The sequence below is a fragment of the Coccinella septempunctata genome, chromosome 1 (assembly GCF_907165205.1).
Source record: "Coccinella septempunctata chromosome 1, icCocSept1.1, whole genome shotgun sequence".
Taxonomy (NCBI): Eukaryota; Metazoa; Arthropoda; class Insecta; order Coleoptera; family Coccinellidae; genus Coccinella; species Coccinella septempunctata.
This window is the reverse complement of record NC_058189.1, coordinates 8451460-8474062: the sequence shown is the minus strand read 5'-3', so window position 1 is coordinate 8474062 and position 22603 is coordinate 8451460. Positions and strand designations below refer to the sequence as shown.

At 35.5% G+C, this 22603-nt stretch overlaps 1 protein-coding gene across 2 annotated transcripts in view; it reads left to right on the top strand.

Moving 5' to 3' along the window:
• LOC123314026 (irregular chiasm C-roughest protein-like) overlaps positions 1-22603 on the top strand; it is a 185472-nt gene that overhangs the window by 112055 nt on the left and 50814 nt on the right. For both annotated transcript variants that reach the window (XM_044899139.1, XM_044899142.1), the window contains exon 4: positions 15413-15699. In XM_044899139.1, the coding sequence (XP_044755074.1) occupies positions 15432-15699 (268 nt within the window). In that variant the 5' untranslated portion in view covers positions 15413-15431. The remainder of the gene's footprint in view (positions 1-15412; positions 15700-22603) is intronic.

Sequence of the window (22603 nt, the reverse complement as noted above, 5' to 3'; positions counted from 1 at the left end):
CCTCTTGCCTCGAAACCATTGATGCAAGATGCTTTTTTGTTGAAGAATATAACATTCTTGTTATTATCCGTTATTTCCTTCAGGTGACATCTTTAGGGAGCTGTTTATAAACAGGGGCTGCTCAAATGTACAGGCTGGCAAAATTAGTGATACCTGAATTACAACTTTTTCAACCAAACGTGATAGAGGAAAATGCATGGCACATTACGGTCGTCTCTTTTCGAGAAACTAATAATGCCATCAACTGAATTACTCTATAGTCTTTTCGTCTTTTGTTTTCGAGTTATAGGACAAAATTAAAATTTCAACTTTGGTCATAATCTCCGTTTCTGTTTGAGCTAGGATGTTGAAATGAAAACATTATACAGACACTTTTTTGATAGCAATCCAGTGGCGTACTATCATTTTTTCCAACAGGTATATTTGCTGCGATATAACATAAAGATGTATTTTTTCTTATGAAAACAGTAGTTTAAAATGAATTAGAAAGACTGAGGGTGATGTATAATATATTTCTGAAACGGTGAAAAAATAGTGATTCTTTCTTAATCATTTTAAACCACTGTTTTCATAAGAAAAAACACAACTTAATGTTATAGCTCAGCAAATAAACCTGTAGGAAAAAATCATAGTACGCCACTGGATTGCTATCAAAAATGTGTCTGTATAATGTCTTTAAATTTAAATTTCGGCCTATAACTCAAAAACAAAAGATGATAGAGGAATGCAGTTGATGGCATTATAAGTTTCTCGAAAAAAGACGCCATGAATGGTAAATTCATTTTGCTCTATCTCGTTGGGTTAAAAAGTTGTAGTTCAGGTATCACCAATTTTGCCAACCCTGTACATAAAAGACCCAAAGTATTTTTCGAAGGGGGTGATACACCCCTTGAATTTTTTGTAAATTTGCATTTGCATACGGATGTACGCAATCGAGTGTGAAATGTCGGTTTTCATATATTCAGTTATATTTTCGTGTATATTTCCATGGTTAACAATTTTTACTGCTTGCATTTATTTTTACATTTGTTCCCCCATTAAAATATCATTTTCTATACACCATTGTTCAATCAAGTCTAATTTGAAAGTTTTTCATTCGGGTTTATTCATCCTGAAATATGTTATTTTATTCATTTATTAATTTGTTTCGGTTTCAAATCCCTAAACAAACTAACACAGAGCAACGAACTTGAACCGTATATCGATTACTTTTGATGAAAAACAAAAACATGTTTTCGAACGAATAAAAATGGTTGGGGGATATAGTTTTTTCATTATATCCGAACTGTATGCGTTGAAGATTATTGGCATTGAATCAACCAGCATTGATAAGTTAATATACAAATGGCCTTCTCGTGTATTTTTTCGCTTTCGGACGGAAGCTGAAATATGCGTTTCCAATATGCATCAAACGCGGAACAACTGCTCTATTTTTTATTCGATTTCGGCCATTTCCCATCCGCCTAACCCACCAATCGATATGTAATTACTTTACTAGATTAGGTTCTTCTATGATTCATACGTGTTGGCACTTTAGCAAATTTCATTTCAACTTGCAATGCTTGGTTTTGCGAAATCCTAATTTATCGCCAGGAGATAATTACGTAAGATTACTGTGCGACGATCGAATTGAGCTACTCGCAAACACATTTTTTGCTACTTCATTATTCCAGTGGGCGGGTCGTTTTAATCTATTATTCTGAACTGAAAAACACGCAAAATTTTCTGGTTAAAGTGAGAGATCTGTTTTCTACCCCCCAGACATCATTAAAGGAACCCACAGCAGACTAGAAAAACAGTTTCGAAAATTGACACGAGTTATTCAACCAGTACACATGTTTCGCTTTTACAGTAGCATCTTCAGATGGACGAAGGTGAACTGAATTGAATATTTGGTGGCCAACGAAAAGACATACCTATAAAAAAGCAATTAACGAAAATTTGACCCCCCTCAGATCTCAGAAACGAAGAATTTTCGAAGATTAAAAAAAAAAGATCAACTTATCTTCTGAGAGGGACGAATTACGAAAAAATCACCCCCAGAAAGGTGGCATCAACTCCCAATTTTTTTTTGATATACTGGGTGTTTCATTGGTAACTGAACATGCTCTAACCTGAGCTAGAGCTACCCTAGGCAAGTCCAAAAAAATCCATATGACATAGGTCTAATCAATTCCATAACCGAGATACAGGGTGCTTCATGTATTCACCTAAAATTTTAATTTCTCATAACTTTTGAAACAACCAGTATAGTCGGTTCATATTCAGAATATATGATTCACTCACACAGGTATTAGAACCTGTAACCAAAATAAGCAAAGAAAACATTGCTCACTTCGCTTTCCCTGGAGTTTCCTTTGAGCAAAATGACGTGCGGGACAATGAAATCTACTGAATCTCATTGAAAATTTTCTGCTCTTTCCAAATATCTCCATCAAATCCAAAAATTTTGATATACAGGGTGTTGAATCCCAGCTTGGAAGATGTCCCATATTTTTCAATTACGGACCTGGAATTTTTTGGAAATTTAAATGTGAATCTATCGGTCTGTGCAAGTGAGTCATATATTCCAAATATCAACCGACTATACTGGTTGGTTCAGAAGTTATGAGAAATTGAAATTTTAGGTGAATACATGAAGCACCCTGTATCTCGGTTATGAAATTGATTATACCTATCATATATGGGTTTTTTGGACTCCCTTAGGGTAGCTCTAGCTCAGGTTACTGTATGTTCATTTACCAATGAAACACCATGTATAAGAATTGTCGAGTGTTGGTTAGTTTGAAAGTTGTTAATGTTCTGTACAGGGTGGGCAAAGTTGGTGATAGCTGAATTACAACTTTTAACTCAACGGGATAGAGGAAAATGAATGGCACATTAAGGTCGCCTTTTTTCGAGAAACTTGTAATGCCATCAACTGCACTGCATTCCTCTATCTTCTTTTGTTTTCGAGTTATAGGCCAAAATTGAAATTTGGGCAATTTCAACTTTGGTCATAAACTCCGTTTCTGTTTGTGCTAGAATGTTGAAATAAAAACATCATGGGGACACATATTTGATAGCAATCAAGTGGCGTACTATGATTTTGTCCAACAGGTTTATTTGCTGAGCTGCAACATAAAGTTGTGTTTTTTCCTATGAAAAGAGTAGTTTAAAATGACTTAGAAGGAATCGCCATTCTTTTCCCGTTTCAGAAATATATTATACATCACCCTAAGTCTTTCTAAGACATTTTAAACTAGTGTTTTCATAAGAAAAAACACATCTTTATGTTAAAGCTCGGCAAATATACCCGTTGCAGAAAATCATAGTGCGCCACTGGATTGCTATCAAAAAAGTGTCTCCATAATGTTTTTATTTTTACATTCTAGCTTAAACAGAAACGAATATAATGACCAAAGTTGAAATTTTAATTTTGGCCTATAACCCGAAAACAAAAGAATATAGAGGAATGCAGTTGATGGCATTATTAGTTTCTAGAAAAATGACGACCGTAATGGGCCATGCATTTTCCTCTACCTCGTTGAAAAACTTGTAGTTGTAGTTCAGGTATATCACCAATTTTGCCCACCCTGTACACAACCCAATTGAAATTTTCAAAATCGGTTCATTATTCACGAAATACTGTAATAATTGAACCAACGGTCAAAAACTTATGTTGAACAGACAGTTGGACCGCCCAAACTCAAGAACCCAAGAGTTTTGAGGAATCCAAAAATGACCTTCAAGTTCTGTATTAGGAAGAAATAATTCCTAATATTTTGTTGAAGTTGTCGTTTAATTTTATCCAATTTCTCACTATGGCTGTTACTTACCATACAAATACCAAAAATTCAAAAAACCAAACTCTTGAAACTAGGTGGTATTCTGCTTTCATCTGTAAGCCAACCTGTACCTTTTCATAAGCTTGCAGGAAAATTGCAATTCTGGACGTCTTTTAGCGGTCTGTAGCTTACAGGAATCCGTAACTATTTACGATAAGTAGTTCAAAAGTGACACTGTCAATGAGATAGTGACAGAATCATTTCCAGAATTGCATTATTTACGAATCTGTCAATCTGAAATTAGTGTTCTGTGATCTGAAACTTACAGATCGATCGTACGCTACAGTTTCGTAACTTACGAATGAAAAGCAGAATACAACCATAAGTTGGACGCTATCTAATGTATATTTGAACGTTGTATTCGTATTTTCTCATATTTTCTTCATATTTGCATTAGGCTGAATGCAAATTTGTCTAAGCGATCCACAGATTTGTAGTGTCACAAGTTTAGTTATTCATGGGAATTTGGTTTCTCCAGGAGTGGCATAGCTCATTGTGAAAACTTAAAATGGCTTAATCTTTTTATCAGGGCCGAATCGGAAAAAATGGTATAGGAAAAAAGTGTTTCTTTTGACCTCAAGAATCTACTCTTGAAATATTTGTAGGAATCAAAGACTCTCCCTTTATACGTTAATAATATCTCGACTTTGACATCACAATCTCGAAATCCCGTGATATAAGGCCTTCGTAGAACATGGTTTATCCTCCAAAATTCCATAAAATGCCGCATTCACGAGAACGGTCCCCAAAACTCCTTCATGTTGAAGTTCTGGAGCACCATAATAGCGATTGCAATTTTCAGACCGCAGTCCCATCGATAAAGACTCCCCTACTTCTCACACAATGCATATTTCAATATTACCGCGTAAGAGGCGCAACCAGAAGAATCATTTCCAGCAGCCACCGGAATCTTTAATTATATATCCGGCGGAATTCCGACGCACTTAGAAGCCCCCAGCTCTGGTGCCTGCTCGTTGTAACTAATTAATCACCGGTACAGTTGAATTTCATCCTGTCTCTTTCAACCATGGAGAGGGCTAAATTCTTGCGGCGTCTAATCGCAAGATGTCACCGTTGACGTCGGTTCAGGTGAACCTCACGACTAAGGGCGCTGTTCAAATAATGAGGGTTCATTCGTTTCGTCATTGTTTGCCTTACTAGTAACGTCTTCTTGGTCCGCGTTCTTGACGTTTGACTTATTCATATTACTCGATATTTTCTCGCATACTTGCCAGCGTTATCGCGACTGTCATCGAACTCATTAGGTTGGATAAGATATAGGTATACTCTATTCACTTTTATTTTAGCACTCGGTTGGCCATGGAAATTTGACACATTTCACTCTATATAGTACGAAAATGTGGGGTTATGACGCTTGTCAAAACATTTTTGGGTTTCAAATCAACGCTATGTTGCCCGTTCTACGTAAAAGTTTCTGTTATTACGTGTTTCATCACAATGTTGAATCTCTTCGGAAAATATGTGACGAACATAATTGAAGTTTATACAAACTGATTGAAGGCATACCAAATCCAGTTATCTGCATGTTAGAGATCAGTATAATATCATAATATGCACTAGCTTGAGGAGAGTTAATGTTCGTTATCTTCTTTAGCTAAATTTGAATACGTTACATCAGTTGTAGGTTTCAAAAAAATCAATCCGAAGATGAAATGCATATGTTGCAGTGATTGGGAATGGGTATCTCCGGAAGAAATTAACAGATAATTACAAGAAAGTTAAATTCTTCAACAAAAATCATCTTGCATCAATATAAGTAAAAGGAATTAAAGGAAGTTTCAATCAAGATGAACTTCACCTTTGAACAAAAATTTCACATGAATAAACAATTAGCAGGACAACCGGCGCGTATTTGTGGCTGTTCATCTTAATACATTGATATAATAATAATAATTAGGTATTTATTGGTACTTTAAGACATTTACAATGTATAGGACAAGTCAAATAAAAAATAGAAAAATCAATTTTCGGCAACTTATTCTACGATGACATTCATCGAAAATCCTGTAGTAAACTTTTCGCATTAATTCACTCAAACATGAAATTCTCAAATGCCAGCACTTTTTGGGTCTCCCAATGGAAGGAAATTCTTTGTCATCCTCTTCATTCACAATCTTTCTGATTGTGGAAATATTCAGCTGAAATATAAGTCGCTTAGATTCAGATGAAACATTATATAAATTCTCTCACATTGAATATGTTCGCTACCGTCTGACGTATTGTGGATTTTAGAATATCAGGGTATAACTATTTGAATGAGCGGACCTGAATTCTAAATAGCACTTCCTGAAACCCTGTCTCTTTTTTCAATCACTTTCGGCATTTTCGTAATAAAAATTGATATTAGTTGTGGCAACGGCGTTATGACATTAACGACATTTCATGAGTGCCAACCTTACTCCGTTCTAGTTACGAAAACTTGAGAAAATTATTCCATGGCCAACTGACTGCTAAAATAAATGTGAATGGAGTATAGGTACTGGTCTTATGGAAATTCAATCTTTAGATGTGGACATCAAGTGAACAGTATTTCTCTGATCCGAATTTAATGAAAGATGTGACGTCTGAAGATCGGCATCGACTTCTGGTCGAATACAACGTGAAGGGGCCTTAAGAAACCCACAATGAGCTTCTCGATTTGATAGTGCCATTAAATTCCACCAGAAAGCTTTCCTTCATTTTTCATCTACATCTACGTCTGTTAGTGAAGCCTTATCGTTTGCAGTGTGCCCAAACTAATTGGGGCACAGCATTTAAGAGGGGTTTACAGTCGTTTCAGTGGTCAGTTCAAAATGCGAAAAGGTATATCTTAGGTCATAGTTATATATTTTCTAGGAAGTTTTTTTAGTCAAGGGGGAGGGGATCATAGTTTGATAAATTTCGCTTTTGACTGATCTGGAATCATTCCATAATTTCCATATTTTGTCTTTATAAATAGGTGAAAGGTCTTTAGGATTAGCTGGAATCGAGATTGATCTTCGAGAGCAGCCCAACTTGACAAGCGTCATAACCTCACATTTTCCTACAGTGCGAAATGTGTCAAATTTCCATGGCCACCCGACTTCTTTTATAAAAGTGAATGAAGTATACCTTTCATAATATATTCAACGGATGGGTTTAATTTTGTGTATGCCCTCCGAGATGCCCTCTCATGCCATAGGTTTCGTTCTAGAACCTGATCCATATTTCCAGATTTAATCGACATTCAGGGAATCTCACAGAACTCTGTATATTCTGTATAGACAAACAGAGTACCCATCAATCAATTAAAAACCCATCTGAACGCCCTGCAATCGGCTTCAAGAGGGAATCGTTGTCATTCGGAACAAATAAACGCGTAATTGAAATCACTGTCAATAGGGGACCTGTTGGTTTGATCGAAACTTCATCTGGAATACTCCCTTTGGGAACTGAATAGACAGAACTTGAATTGAATGCTTTGTAACAGAATTTCCCTTGTGTCTGATCGAAGATCTCTGAATTGGGCCTCAGCCCAAACCTGAAAGTTATAGGGGATTATTGAGGTAGTAATAGTTGTAAGAATTAATCGCTTTCCAAGAACTCGACAAAATAAATATTGGGGCGCAGCCTTCAATCAGTTCGTATAAACGTCATTTATGCTAGTTTTCGACTCCATATTTTCCTTAGTCATTCGACATTGTAATGAAATACGAAATTACTGACACTTTTACGTAGAACGGACAACATAGCGCTGATTTGGAACCCAAAAATGTTTTGACAAGCGTCATAACCTCACATTTTCGTACTTTACAGAGTGGAATGTGTCAAATTTCCATAGCCAACCGAGTGCTAAAATCAAAGTGAATGGAGTATATGTATGCTCAACTAGCCCAACCTCTCAGTCCTCAAACAAACTCTTCTACATGTCCTTAGAATGGCCTCACTATTTGCCTGATTATCTAGCAGCTTACTCATTCTGCCATGATAGCAGCGGAAGAATGGAGTACGATGGTTGCAAAGATCTGGTGAAAGTGGACTTTTTTCATCTTGACGAATTTCCATTTGCACGTTCATTATTCAGGTCTCATTATTCCGGATATCCGGAAATTAGCGTGTTCCCTCAGAACCCCCCTCAACAATAGGCGCCGAGTGGCAAATCCTCAGCTCAGAGTTGACATATCGAGGGTCAAATACTAAGACCAGTTAATTACAAAAGGCACTCCGTGGAGACGGACAAATGATCTTGATCTATGGTTTACTTGTTGCTGCCGCACCACCATCTAGCGGTCCAGAAAGACAGAGACTTATTGCTTTCTGAGATGGGTTGCAGCGGCGAATATCTCAGCCCTTGTAAAGCGTTAACTACGGTCAAAGTAGGTTGGGGATTCCCATTTCCTAATTCAACGACAAAAAATTCCAACCCCATTCCGTCTCGCTGGAAAAATGCGGTCGGTTTCGGGTTCTCGTATTTTTCTCTGGAGTACGCGAGACGTTTCTATGTTTTTGTCACAGAATTTATAAATTGGAAAGCTGTTCTATATCCACATGGTTCTGAGAGATAAATATGGAGAATAGAGGGAAGGAGAACGATCGCTGCTTTGAGAGAACAAATCATTTGTCCTCTGAAATATGTACCAATAGGTAGTTCATGTTTTTGCCAAAGGCCGCGCTGGCGATCACAAGATGGCGAAATTTTGATTTAAACTAGTTGAAGTTAGCTGAGTGAACTGTCTTCCTGGTGACAGATGATTAGAATATTATTAATATTTTTGATTTTTGATAAGAGAACAACATATGACCATGGTGAAATGTTGAAGCGTGCGATAGTGTAAGAGTGGTTTGGCATCGGAAAGAAAAAGAGAAGAGATAAAATTTCAGACTGTATTTTTGAGAGATAATTGGAAAAAACCTTACCTCAAGAATCGACTCGGAATCAATTTGTTTGTCAAGAGCACTTTTGCGATGAAGATATCAAAAAAGATGATGGATTCATTATAAACGAAATCGAAATTGTCATCCCTCGTGATAAGTGGACTTTTCTGAAAAAGAATATCTAACCAATAAAACTACATGGTTCAGAAATAGATATTCTTGAAGAATTTTGTTATCATAACATAATATATGGTTTATAACGGTTCTCAGCTGAGTATTGAAAAGAGAATCTACTCTAATGAGTGATAAATCTGAGATTGCTGCCTTTTATTGTCTTGATATGTTCTACTCCTCACTGAGACTGTATATAGAGTCAGTCGGGGTAACTGAGCTCAGAGGGTAAGTGTGCGCAGTGCGTATATCTCGACTATGCAATGTATGAAAGAGGGGTTCATTTGGGTGAAGCAAGGGCGCAGAATCGCCATATTAGTTTTTCATAGGAGTGCGCCGTGCAACGTTTCGTTAACTTTTTATTTGCAATCAATCAAATTCACTAGTTTTTTCGTTAATTTTTAGCATCTCTGCAAATTCTGCCAGGTCCAAGTTCTGAGTCCGACAGTGTTAAACAATATTTTATTCGATCATGGGCATATTAATCTAAATATATAATAAAAAAATTTAGGTTCTCTTAGCTGCCCAACTCTATAAGAACGTCAATTCAAATTTTGGCTTACTGGGGAAAGCGTGCGCGAGTAAGTGTGCGCATTGATTCATTATATGGGCATTAGTTCAGTAAGGAATAAATTATGACATTGTTGATTTTCTTGGTTAAGATTCGATCAATATTGTCCTATTTGTTCAGAAAAATATGAAGAGCCACTAACAGGGGAATGTATCAAGTGTTGCGTTTACCAGGAATGGTGGCACGAACAATAATGCAGTGCTTGTAAAAATTCGCTTCTATATTGACAATAAACAGCATTTCTCTAATATTGTAACATTTGGATGACATTATTTTGTAATTTGTTTTGATTGTGTGGTTCACTAAGCACTGCGTTCACTTACCCCGTGAGGGTGCGCACACTTACCCGCAATTCGGGGCATGTGAACGCACTCCGACTTTCACTATTAAATTTTTCTTTGCGGAAAAAAAACGTTTTTATTGGTTTGCTTTTTGATGTTTTTCTATAGATCAGAAAATTCTCTATCTTATGAATATGTTTTAATTTTCCTAGCTTCAACAATTGAAACAGGGTATGGCTTGAAAGGCAAAAGTGCGCACAGTTGCCCCGAATGATTCTAATTTTGAAGATTACATTAAACCAACTAACATATCCTGTTTTCAATAAAAAATGCTAAACATAATATGTAGGTATCGTTTTTTTGATCATTGATTTCTTTCGAATCTCATTGATTTCGTCATTTATTATGAATGAATAAAGCTGATTACTCGTTATAATGTGAATTGTATTTTATTGCATATAATTCAGAATATTCATATTTATTATAGATTTGCAGAAACGTACTTGAAAAATCAGAACTACGATGACACATAACCTAAAATAAAATGAAGGCTGTTCATTTAAAATTGACTCCTAAATCCCCACCCCTTATCGATCAACCTAGCGATCGCAGCGACTCCTATTTTCCCGATTTTGGAGACACATTTTTAGTACCGTGATCGTTCTCCTTCTCTCAACTCTCCATAGAGATAAACGTGATGGTTTTCAACAATGGATTTTCTCCTTTTTTGATTGCCATAATACATATCTATGAATTTCGAATTCATACTGGGACAGAATAATAATAAGGAAAATGTCTGTTTATTGATAATATTGAAAAAGATTCGAGTGATTTCGTTATGAAATCCAACATGATATAGCTGATCGGGCACAGTTTCGTGAAATGCTTGTAATTTCCTAAAATCAACCTCTGCTCTCTTTGTTTTTCATCTTCGACGAAAATTTTCTTATTATCTTTGGTATTATCTACCTTTACCTCCCACGTCTTATTGGATAGATTATCATTATTTCATCCTTCAATGATTCCGAGTTCAGTAAGGAAATCCTCCCAAAATATTTCACAAAGGCCACCTTGTTATCAAAGGGACATTTACATCCAGATTAGTCGGAGTTGTTCAGGGGAAAGGTCTAAGAAATCCCCTGAAGCTCAAAGGCCCTGTTCGATATAGTCGAAGCTCGGGATAAATAAATTACGTAATTAGCGATCGCAACATGCCGAGTCGCAATTGAGATTTTCCCTCTTTCCTGGCTTTATAGGCGATAAGTCGAACGACAAGCAGAAGAGTGCCACCCAGCGATGTCTAATTGGAACTGCCATTGGAGGGAGTTCAAGACGCGACCTACGTTGCTAATGTAATTATTCCTATCTTGGAACTAATTGATATGTTCTTTGACGATCAGCTGGTTCCTTCTATAATATGGAATGAAAACAATGCGTTTCAGGGGAAATCTGCAGGTCTGGTGCAATATTCTCTCTTGAAACTTTGAGGGTTTCTCGCCCAATATCTGAAAAGAAAAGTAATTTGTATGTAGAAATGCTTCTACGTTAGATGCTTGTGATTCTAAGAAGAAGTTGGGAGATTATGTTGCTTATAAAATGATATTGAAATAATAGTTGGGGAGCCGACGATGCTAAATCGGGATTTACTCGAGCGTCGTGGAGACCTAGTGGATTTTGAAGATTAGATGGTAGAAAGAAAAAAAGGTTCTATGAGGTATGCACTTTCAGCGGTGGGGAAAGCGTCTGCAGGGTCTCAAAGATGTAAAAAAATCGTCGGGTGTACATACTCGAGCGTGTCAGATTAAGGTACTATATATGCCCTACGTGTCTCTGATAATGAATTCATGCTTATCTGACAGTTTGAGCGGTGGGACTGGCCGTACGGAAGAGTTGAAAATGGTGAAAAAAATTTCTTTTCCAGCGTGTCAGATTTTTGGAGGATATGTTAATTGGACCCAAAGGAAGCTACTTTTCAAGGGACTGACAATTTGGACGTGACGCAAGGACACAGTGGTCCTTTGAAAATGTAAAAAAGAATCGTTACTTGTACATACTCGAGCGGGTCAGATTTTCATACAAATGATTAATCTTGGTGTTGTAAACCTGTTGACCCCCATTAATCTGACACTAATCAGGGGGGGTTTTCTCAATCTGACAATCTGAATATGATAAAAATTCTTTTTTTTTTCGTATATTTACCTGCCTGTACCTTTAATCGTTTTTGTTTCCATTATAAAAGTTGTAGATAATAAAATTCTACACAACTTTTGTCTGAAGCAATTTTACATACTCTTAACTTAAGCTTAGCCACACATGCGAAAAGGCAAGGTCAATGTAGAATCCCAGTCTAATCTACATTCATCCAATTGTCAAAATGACAAGGTATTTCTATGATGACAATTTCGAAATAAGTCACGAAAATTTTAGTGTTGTCTGTGACTGAACCTCAGAATATACTTTTTTCCAACGAGTGAATTTTCGCTTCAGCATGTATCGCTAAACACCTCGCATTAATCGCCATATATCTCAAAAACGTTCGAACGTAGAAAAAATTGCTTGAAGCAAAGTTTGTAGAAAATGTTACAACTTTTATAATGAATGCGAAAAAGATTTGAAGCCCAGGGAATGAGATAATTCAAAAAAACTGATTTTTGTGAACTTTATGGCCAATTTTTATTGTTTCGGCTTGCTAAAACTATCAGATTTTTTTTTTCCATTATTCTTGAAATATTAGCTTCAAAATAAGAAAAAACGCCAACGCGCTCGAGAATGTGCACCTGACGGTTTTTTTTTGGCAACTTTGGCGCCCTCCCACACATTTTCGACACGCTTAAATTCTCAGAAAGAGAATACTTATTTTTCAACGTATAATTAACCACATACATCTTAATCTGACACGCTCGAGTATGTACAATGATCGTTTTTTTTTTTCTATTCTGACAGGGTGTCCTAGACAATTCCCCTTATATACAGGTCTAATTTTTGGTAGAGATACTCTACAGGGTACAAGGTATGTCCCTTTATATTAATCTGACACGCTCGAGCAAACCCCGAATTTCCCTTTTCGGCTCCCCAACTATAAGCCAACTTTCCATAGTCTGAATCAGCTGGTAAAGCAAAATTTCCAGAGTTATTCTCTTGATAGAAACAAAATCTTACGAATTCCGAATTCTAAATGAAATCGTTTTGCAGAAACCTGCCAAAAATCTGAATTTTAGATTTGTGTGCAGGGGCGTTGTCCTGCAAAAACAAAACACCTTTGGATAGCTTTCCGCATCTTTCCTTTTTAATTTTTTCCTATAGAGTGGTCAGCGGTGGTCAGTAATGTCGAATAGTAACCTCCGGTTATTGTTCTACTTTTATCCAAAAAATTAATCATGATTACCTACTCCATGGCAATCCCAAAAAACTGAAGCAAGAACTTTTCCAGCTGATTTTTGGACACGAAACTTCTTAGGTCTTGGAGAACCAAAGTGTTGCCATTCCATCGATTGTTGCTTTGTTTCTGGATCGTAGAAATGTACCAAAGTCTCATCCATAGTAACAATTCGGTTTAAGAAGTCTACATCGTTTTCAAATCGAGCACAGATCGAACGCGATGCTTCTACCCTGGCACGCTTTTGGTCAACATTCAAACATTTGGGGATCCATTTTGCAGCGATTTTTCTTATGTCCAAATTGACTTGAACTATATGATGAACGCGTTCGTATGAAATATTCAGTGATTCAGATATCCGTTTTAGCCCAATTCGACGGTCTGATAAAATCATGTCATGAACTGCATCGATATTTTCGGGGACTGACACAGAAACTGGCCTTCCCCATCGGTCATCATCTTGAATGGAAAATTTACCTCTTTTGAAGCTTGCAGTCCAATTTTTCACGGTCGCATACGAAGGGCATTGATCACCAAGGCTATTAAGCATATCTTCGTAAATCTGCTTACCTCTTAACCCTTTTAAATACAGGTACCTACTTGATGATGGCTCGATACTCCAACTTTTCGATTTTCACAATTTCTGTGGACATCTTCTTTGTTTTAATTTATCGCGTAACTCTGGTTTACTTCTTTTACCTCAAACTTCACACTGACACTTCTAATGAGTTATTGTTCGTTGCTATGGTAAAGCAATATTTTTTTATGCATGGAACTAGTCTAGGCTGACTAGATATCAATACATCCTCGTACATGAAAAGTTGCGTAATTTAGCATAAAAATTGGCCTGTTCCAACATTTTCCTACAAAATAGTTAATACTGAAGACAAAAATTTTGTGTGTTACATTTTACTCCCTCTGTTCAATAATATGGGTCACCAAACCGAAATAGATATTTCTTCTTCAAATTTGACAATTATTTTTCTTTTAGGAAAAAAAATTGGTTTGCATATTTACACTAGTTTCTTTCTCCCACTTAAGATCCCAATGAATGAAGTATCATAGGTTCAAATAAAATCTGCCGAGTATTTAGAATTTTACGAATACATTCCTCAGACCGTTCCAAAAGGAGGGGTGTCTGCCAGCCTGTACCTACGTTTTGTTTAATGAAACATCAAATTGACGTTGGTCAACCCGGATTTCAGATTCCCGTTACTCTGGTTCGAATCGTATTTCGCGAGACAATCGCGATAATCTCAACAGTTCAGAGATGTGCACAAAGTCGGTATCCAGGAGATATATCTGTGGTCGGAGATCTGGGTCGGACGGCTGTAATACCTTCCTAAATACGTTGCTATCTATTTCCTTTTTATCCGAATTAAGTTTATGTTCTTGCGGTCGGAGTTCCCGATCCCATTACCGGTGAGAAATTGTTGCTAACGAACTGAAGAAATATCCTTCTATTTAATTTATTGCTTCACGTGCAAAATAAATTCCTCTTCGTATTGTTCGTGTTTGAGTCACTCTCTGTACATTAAATTACATTGTTATCCTCCAAGTTGAACTAACTTAGCCAGTGAGAACAATCTTGATTTAGTGGTGGCAAATCCTCTTGTTTTTAGAGTGTTTCTCTTCTTAACGTCATAAAAGTTCCTTATTGAGGTCCTTATGGATTATTGTAATTTGTAATATCGTATTGTGTCAATTTCGAATTTAGTTCGAACACTTTTAGTAATGATTAGCACAGAGTGATTAAAAGCTAATTTCGATGTTACAATCATTTATAAAGACCCTGTTTTTACAGTACAAAAGCAACATTTTCTGACTTTGATAAAACGAAATGGCGGCCAGATATTATCTTTCAACTGCATGATATATCTAACCTGTATTCATGAATGTTCAAGATTCAAGATTAATTTAGAAAATCTGAAGTTTTTGAACAATAACGCACCTTTCCCAAAGAAAAAATTGAAAATGATTTTATGCTCGAGTTGTATTTGAGGCGAGTGCTCTCAGGAAGATATTCTTGTGTTCTCTGACTATATTTTGATGACAAAATATTTATGGTATACGTTGCAGTTAAAGTTCACAGAAGTTATCGAATATCTCTAGTGAATTTTAAAGATTACATTAGAAACAAAAAAAGGTTCTATTATGTATGCACTTTCAGCGGTGGGGAAAGCGTCTGCAGGTTCTCAAAGATTAAAAAAAAAACGCTCATCAAAATCACCACAACATTTTCTAGTAGCTATTTATACCCAAACGTCTTAGTATGAATATTTTCCCAATATTCCTTTTAAAAAAATTTACTCATCACATTATTTTGTTGCAGTATCTCCAAGACAATCACGATGACTTCATCTCACAAATTCCTCCTTCTCCTCCTACGGATAGCAATGATGTCCCTTTCAGGGATGGCATCGCCAATGTTAAAAGAACAAAAATTTGCCATGGAACCACAAGATCAGACCGCGGTTGTTGGATCCAGGGTTACATTACCCTGTAGAGTCATAGATAAATCGGGAATACTGCAATGGACCAAAGACGACTTCGGACTTGGCACGCATAGAAATCTGACTGGATTTGACAGATACTCTATGATTGGCAGTGACGAGGAAGGTTAGTATTTTTATTTTTCGCTCAATTTACTTCAGTCATGTGGTTATCACTTCGCTGATATAGAAGACACAAGGTACACCACTCAAAGTTGCTCAATATCACTCTGGTTTAATGATTAGATGATTTCACTTATAATGACAGATGCGGCTAGGACTACATTTGTTATACGAGAAAAAATTTCGGCGCGTCTGACGATGAAATTGTTATTGTCGTGATCGACAGACTAAGTGTTATTTTTCTGACCGCAAGGTGTCGCAAGCGACTGGGACAAAAAGCGCCTGACTCGAGTCAGGCAACCCTTCACGATTGGACACTGTTTATTGAAGTACTGTCTCACACGTGTTCTTATTTTCTGTTTCATTCGTTTATTCTCTGGCTGGAAGACCTCGGTCGCTGGCCATTCGGAGATGTTCCAATTAGGGTATTTTCTTCTTCTTCATCGTACTTTTTTCCGCTGTACTACAACCAGTGATTTCATGAAAATTGAAAGGAAGCGCTATTATTCGAAATCCTACGCCTCCATTATATTAGAAACTATTAATAACAATCTGTTACAACCAGGTGAAAATTATAGAGGTGTTAAAAGAAGCCACTACTTGAAAGCTCGATTGTGGCCTCGGTGGAATAGCCACATAAAACCAGCTGTCCAAATTTTTAATGAATATCGGGTAGATTTATGGTTGCTATAATATCTTGAAGATCCATTAGGGCAAAGTAAACTCCTGGAAATTAATTTCAGGGGAAAGTAAATATAGAATGTATGGAAAACGATGAAAGCATTGGCCGAAAAATTGGGCTGAAAAAAAGAATAACAATGGAGAATGGAATAGAAGGTGAAAGGGTGGTTCCCAATTAATGAATACAAACATAATGGTAAACATAATCAATCACTTCAGGCATACGGATATAAAATATATTCCGATGACTTTCATCAGTCTGTTTATGTTCAAGCCTTCAAACAAACCGTGAAAGAAAACAGCTTAGATAAACAGTTAACGTTTCATTATTCATCACATCCCTATATTGATTAATCTCTTTCAATAATGAAAATTCGGAATCAAACAAAGGAAACAAAATTATAACCCTCCTATGAAAAATAGTTAAAGTTTTAAAACCATATTTATAATTTAAGAACACCTGACATACCACACGGATTTTCCAAATCCGAATGAAAAGCACTAGAACTCTTCACCACACATAACAGGCAGTTGTACATAAATGGGAGAAATTGTGAATTTACCATAAATCAAAAAGCCACTCGAACTAAACTCGTACGGTAAAAAAGTTATATAAATTAGCAAGTTATCAGCACATACTTATACTCGATTTTTACAAGTTATCTTCAGTAATTTTCAAAAAAAGCTCTCAACTCCATTTGAATTTGAATAGCGAAGTTTAAATTTTTATATTTTGAAGCTAAGCCTTCTGTGAAATTTGGAAACCTTTTTATTATGTAACCTCGAAATATTGAATTAATGTAGCTTGATTTAAATCCATAACTAAAGTAGAAACTTATTTTCACTGCTCGAGAGCGATGCAGTGGTCAAATAACTCATCATAGTAAAAAAGTTTTGCAATTCAATTTCTATAGGTTTATTAATCAATCTTGTGTTAGCTTGACAAAATCTCAGGCCATTTCTCCGAAGATTTGAACCTTCGAAGTTTGCTAGAGAATATTTTTATTTTTTCTAGTTTCGATTATAACTTTTAACGAGCTAATAAAACCACATTAAACTTTATCTTGTTACAAATGTGATTATTGTGAATTATTCACAGAGGAATTAATCCTAGCCCAAACAACTAAAACGAACCATCAGCTCAACTTCTACAGGCATTGGTTATAACCACAGAATTAAATGTCATTCTGCACAAGCAGTGGAAAATGGAACAATCTGGCTGCGTACTCGAAGATTTTTCCTGTTACAATCCGACGAAAATAACTGAAATCTGTGTCGCTTCGAGCAGAGTACGTAGTTGACAATAGAAATAAGTGGAGAAAGACAGAAAACTTCATTTGTCCATTCTTTCACATTAGTGCTTATTTCCTTTTGTTGCCTATATACACATACTAACCTACAACAAAAGCTCGAAGCGGGGACTTTAGCAACGTGGTTTTTATTTCCACTATTGTCTCCGTTTTCAGGGGAGGAGGACCTATATTTTTTCCTCCTTGGATAAGGAAATATATATCTTCAAGTGTTAACTATGAAATAATGCAGGATAGGATTAGATATACATAACAATTACTATATTTCGAACTTTGATACGATGGTGGCATGAGAGGAGTTTACTATGAAATTTTCATGACTTTATTTACTGTAAACGAGAAATTTATTCAAAATTGGGGGTTGAATTTTGTAAAATATTCTTTTTTTTTATTATCACTGCTCTTAACAGAATTTTATTTATCATTTCGAAAATCGACTTAAATTATCTTAATCTGATTGATAAAAATTTCTATTCTTCAACTGATCAATATTTCTTTTTTTTACTTTTGAAAAATATTGATTTTGTTTTTCTAAGAAATTGCTTCTATTCTTCGCTGAATTTTTATTTTATTCTAGACTTCGTAAATCGTCATGAATAACGAATAATCATAATTCAATTGAAAAATCATTCTATATTTGTCAACTGGCGAATAAAGTTTCATTATTCTCAATTTGATATACATGGTGAGTCTTTGACTCTTACAAACATTTCAATAGTAGATTCTTGGAGTCAGAAGAAACAATTTTTTCCTTTACCATTTCTTCCGAATCGGTTCTGTTTAAAAGATAAATGCTGTTATCGAATGAAATGAAATTCGAAATAAAGTTTTTCATTTGTTGGATTAATGTTTGTCGAACACAAGATTGGTTCAGTTTTCTCATTATGACAATTACGAACCATAAAAATAGCAAACCCAAATCTTGAAACTAAGTTGGACGCTATATGATGAATATTTGAATGTTTTGTAAAATACAAGTGTTCTTCATATTTTCTTGTATAATGCTTAGTTTTCGTGTAATTTGATGTTCAAAAATTAAAAAGTATCTGTGAAATTGAAAAATTGGGTACTTTGGCTGAATACAACTCTGTTTACACATCCACAGATGTACTGAAGGTAATTTTTGTTTTTTTTCAGCTCATTATGGAAACTTGAAAACGCTATATCTTTTTTCAGGGTCGTATAGGAAAAAATGGTATAGAAAAAAAGTGTGTCTCTTGACCTCAAGAACTTACTGTTGAAATATTTGTACGAGTCAAAGACGCACACTGTATAGTTCTTATGTTTCGGAGGTGCTTCCCTTGAAGCACCAAATATTGTTTCGATCACTCTAACTTCGTCAGTTACTGCTCTCAGACACCAATTTACAACCCTCGAAATCAATCACTCAATCACCCACTTATGCCTTCAGTTGGATTAAGAATAAAAATTAGTTCAAGCCTATAAAAAATGACAAGATGATGTCAACCTGTATTCATTATTCCATCCATTGTTTCGAGTTACCTGAAAGGAAGAGATATCAGCTGTATAAACATTAGTAAAATAGATTCAAAAATATCGCGGGGTGTAAAATTGAGATATAAAGTTAGGTGTAGGTGGGCAGGAATGTTAACCCACATATACGTAGCATCCGTATATTCCGACAGAATTGTTATCTATGTGCTAACATGAGATAATACAATATTTCAAGTCGTGATTATTCAGTGGATATGTATGTATACCCTTTTAAAATATAGATGATAACATTCGTGCTGTTAATAGGTCTGTGATAATGATATATATATTATTTACGATCATGGGCTTACATTAAAATGTTTCCCCGGTGAGTACGTCCATAAATGTGCATGATTTCTCCCGGACAATAGATAGGAAGTACCTAACCATTTACACTCGAGTATGTTAATGATACATGTTTCATTTATTTGGGTCAATGTGAACTCCATCCAGAGCTTCTCAATGAATATGTAGCATTATGTAATGGATATAACGAATATACAACGTATGTCGATTTATTTTCCAAATCTGAATCCAACGAGAATTTGATATTTATCGTGTTTTTTTTTAAATATCTCCCTTCCTGTACCTCTAATCATTTCTGTCTTCATCATGAAAGTTGTAGATACCCTCAACCGTTTTCGAGTTAGAGGAGATTAGGGCGAGGAGCTTAGCCACATATGCGAAAGGCCAAGGTCAATGCAGAAACCCACTCTAATGTAGCTTCAAACCTAGAAAAAATTGCTTCGGACAAAATTTGTAGAAAATGTTATGCCCTACAAGTTATATAATGAATGCGAAAACAATTTGAAGCCCAGGAGACGAGATAATTCAAAAAAACTGATATTTGTGACCTTTATGACCAATTTTTATTGTTTTTTCTTGCTGAAACTGTCAGATTATATTTTTTCCGTTATTCCCGAATGATTAGTCTCGATATAAGAAAAAAAGCCAACGCGCTCGAGAATATACACGTGACGTTTTGTTTTTTGGAAGTTTGGCCACGCATTTTCGTCACGCTCGAATTGTCAGGTTGAGAGAATATATTACTTTTCAACATACACTGTGTCCGTAAAGTATGGAACTAAGTCATTTTTAGCTGAACAGACCGTGAAATACGTCTATTTTTGATTTTAATTTACCGTATTGTAAAATAATAATCTAATATACAGGGTGAATTACTTTCGAGTAATGACGTCACCGTCATTTTTTTTAAATGGAACACCCCCATTTTGTCTCAATTTTCGGATTACTCTAGCTGAGCTGATTCCCAAAATGTATCACATGTTGATACATTTTCTGTTCATAGTCTGTCTACTAGACCACAAGTACCAAACATGTTTGGAAACAGCTCATTTTTATTAATCTAAAAATGTAACAAACTACAGGGTGTTACATTTAAACCAAGTGCCGCTAGACAATAAGTATTTTTATAATATTGTTAATTTGACTAATAAAGAATTCTACGCGTTACTTTATGAGCACACTCAAAACTATTGCATATTTGTCCACCCTGTACCAATTGGAATCATTGTGATACATATTTGGAATCAGCTCAGCTAGAATAATCCGAAAATTGAGACAAAATTGGGGTGTTCCATTTAAAAAAAAACGACGGTGACGTCATTTCTCGAAAGTAATTCACCCTGTATACATTTTAGATTATTTTAAAATACGGTAAATTAAAATGAAAAATCGACCTTTTTCAGGATTATTTCTTAAAACGATCTGTTCAGCTGAAAATGACTTTGTTCCATACTTTACGGACACAGAGTATAATTAACCACATATATACTTCATTCAAATTTATTTTAGCAGTCGGTTGGCCATGAAATAATTTTCTCAAGTTTTTGTAACTAGAACGAAGTTAGGTTGGCACTCATGAAATGTCGTTAATGTCATAACGCCGTTGCCACAACTAATATCAATTTTTTTACGAAAATGCCGAAAGTGATTGAAAAATGAGACAGGGTTTCAGGAAGTGCTATTTAGAATTCAGGTCCGCTCATTCAAATAGTTATACCCTGATATTCTAAAACCCACAATATGTCAGACGGTAGCGAACATATTCAATGTAAGAGAATTTATATAATGTTTCATCTGAATCTAAACGACTTATATTTCAGCTGAATATTTCCACAATCAGAAAGATTGTGAATGAAGAGGATGACAAAGAATTTTCTTCTATTGGGAGACCCAAAAAAGTGGTGGCATTTGAGAATTTTATGTTTGAGTGAATTAATGCGAAAAGTTTACTACAGGATTTTCGATAAATGTCATCGGAGAATAAGTTCCCTAAAATGGATTTTTCTATTTTTCATTTGACTTGTCCTATACAATGTGAATGTCTTAAGGTACTAATAAATACCTTATTATTATTATTACATCAATTTATTACGATGAATAGCCACAAATACGCGCAAGTTACCCTGTTACTTGTTTATTCATGTGAAATTTTTGTTCAACGGTGAAGTTGCATCTTAACTTGAAACTTCCTTCAATTCCTTTTACTTATATTGATGCAAGATGATTTTTGTTGAAGAATTTAAAATTCTTGTAATTATCTGTTAATTCCTTCGGGAGATACCCATTTCCAACCACTGCATCATATGCATTTCATCTGCGGGTTAATATTTTTGAAATCTACAAATGATGTAAGCCAAAGAAGATAACGAACATTAACTCTCCCCAAGCTAGTGCATATTATGATATTATACTGATCTCTTGTATTTTCCATGCAAATAACTGGATTGTATAAACTTCAATTATGTTCGTCACATATTTTCCGAAGAGATTCGACATTGTGATAAAATACGTAATAACAGAAACTTTTACGTAGAACGAGCAACATAGCGTTGATTTAAAACCCAAAAATGTTTTGATAAGCTTCATAACCGCACATTTTCGTATTATACAGAGTGAAATGTGTCAAATTTCCATCGCCAACCGACTGCTAAAATAAAATTGAATGAAGTATATCTTAATCGGACACGCTCGAGTATGTACAATGATCGTTTTTTTTTTACTATTCTGACAGGCTGTCCTAGACAATTCCCCCTATATACAGGTCTACTTTTTGGTAGAGGTACTCTACAGGGTCCAAGGTATGTCCCCTTGTATTAATCTGACACGCTCAAGTAAATTCCCAATTTCTCTCTTGGACTCCCCAACTATAATAGTCTGATAAAAAATTCAACTGAACAGAGCTTCAGTTCCTAGGTCTGTTATCATCTGACTGCCGGCGTTTAATCCAAACATTTGCCGGTTAATTTCAGTTTTTCAAACGGCATCAATTTTGAACGGATGCTTTTTCATAACAAAATACGGATCCATTGTTGTAGTCCGAGTGCATCAAAAAAACCTGTCCTTTTTGTTTAACAGACTAAATCACGTCGAAAGTAGAAGCGAGTAATCAACAACATA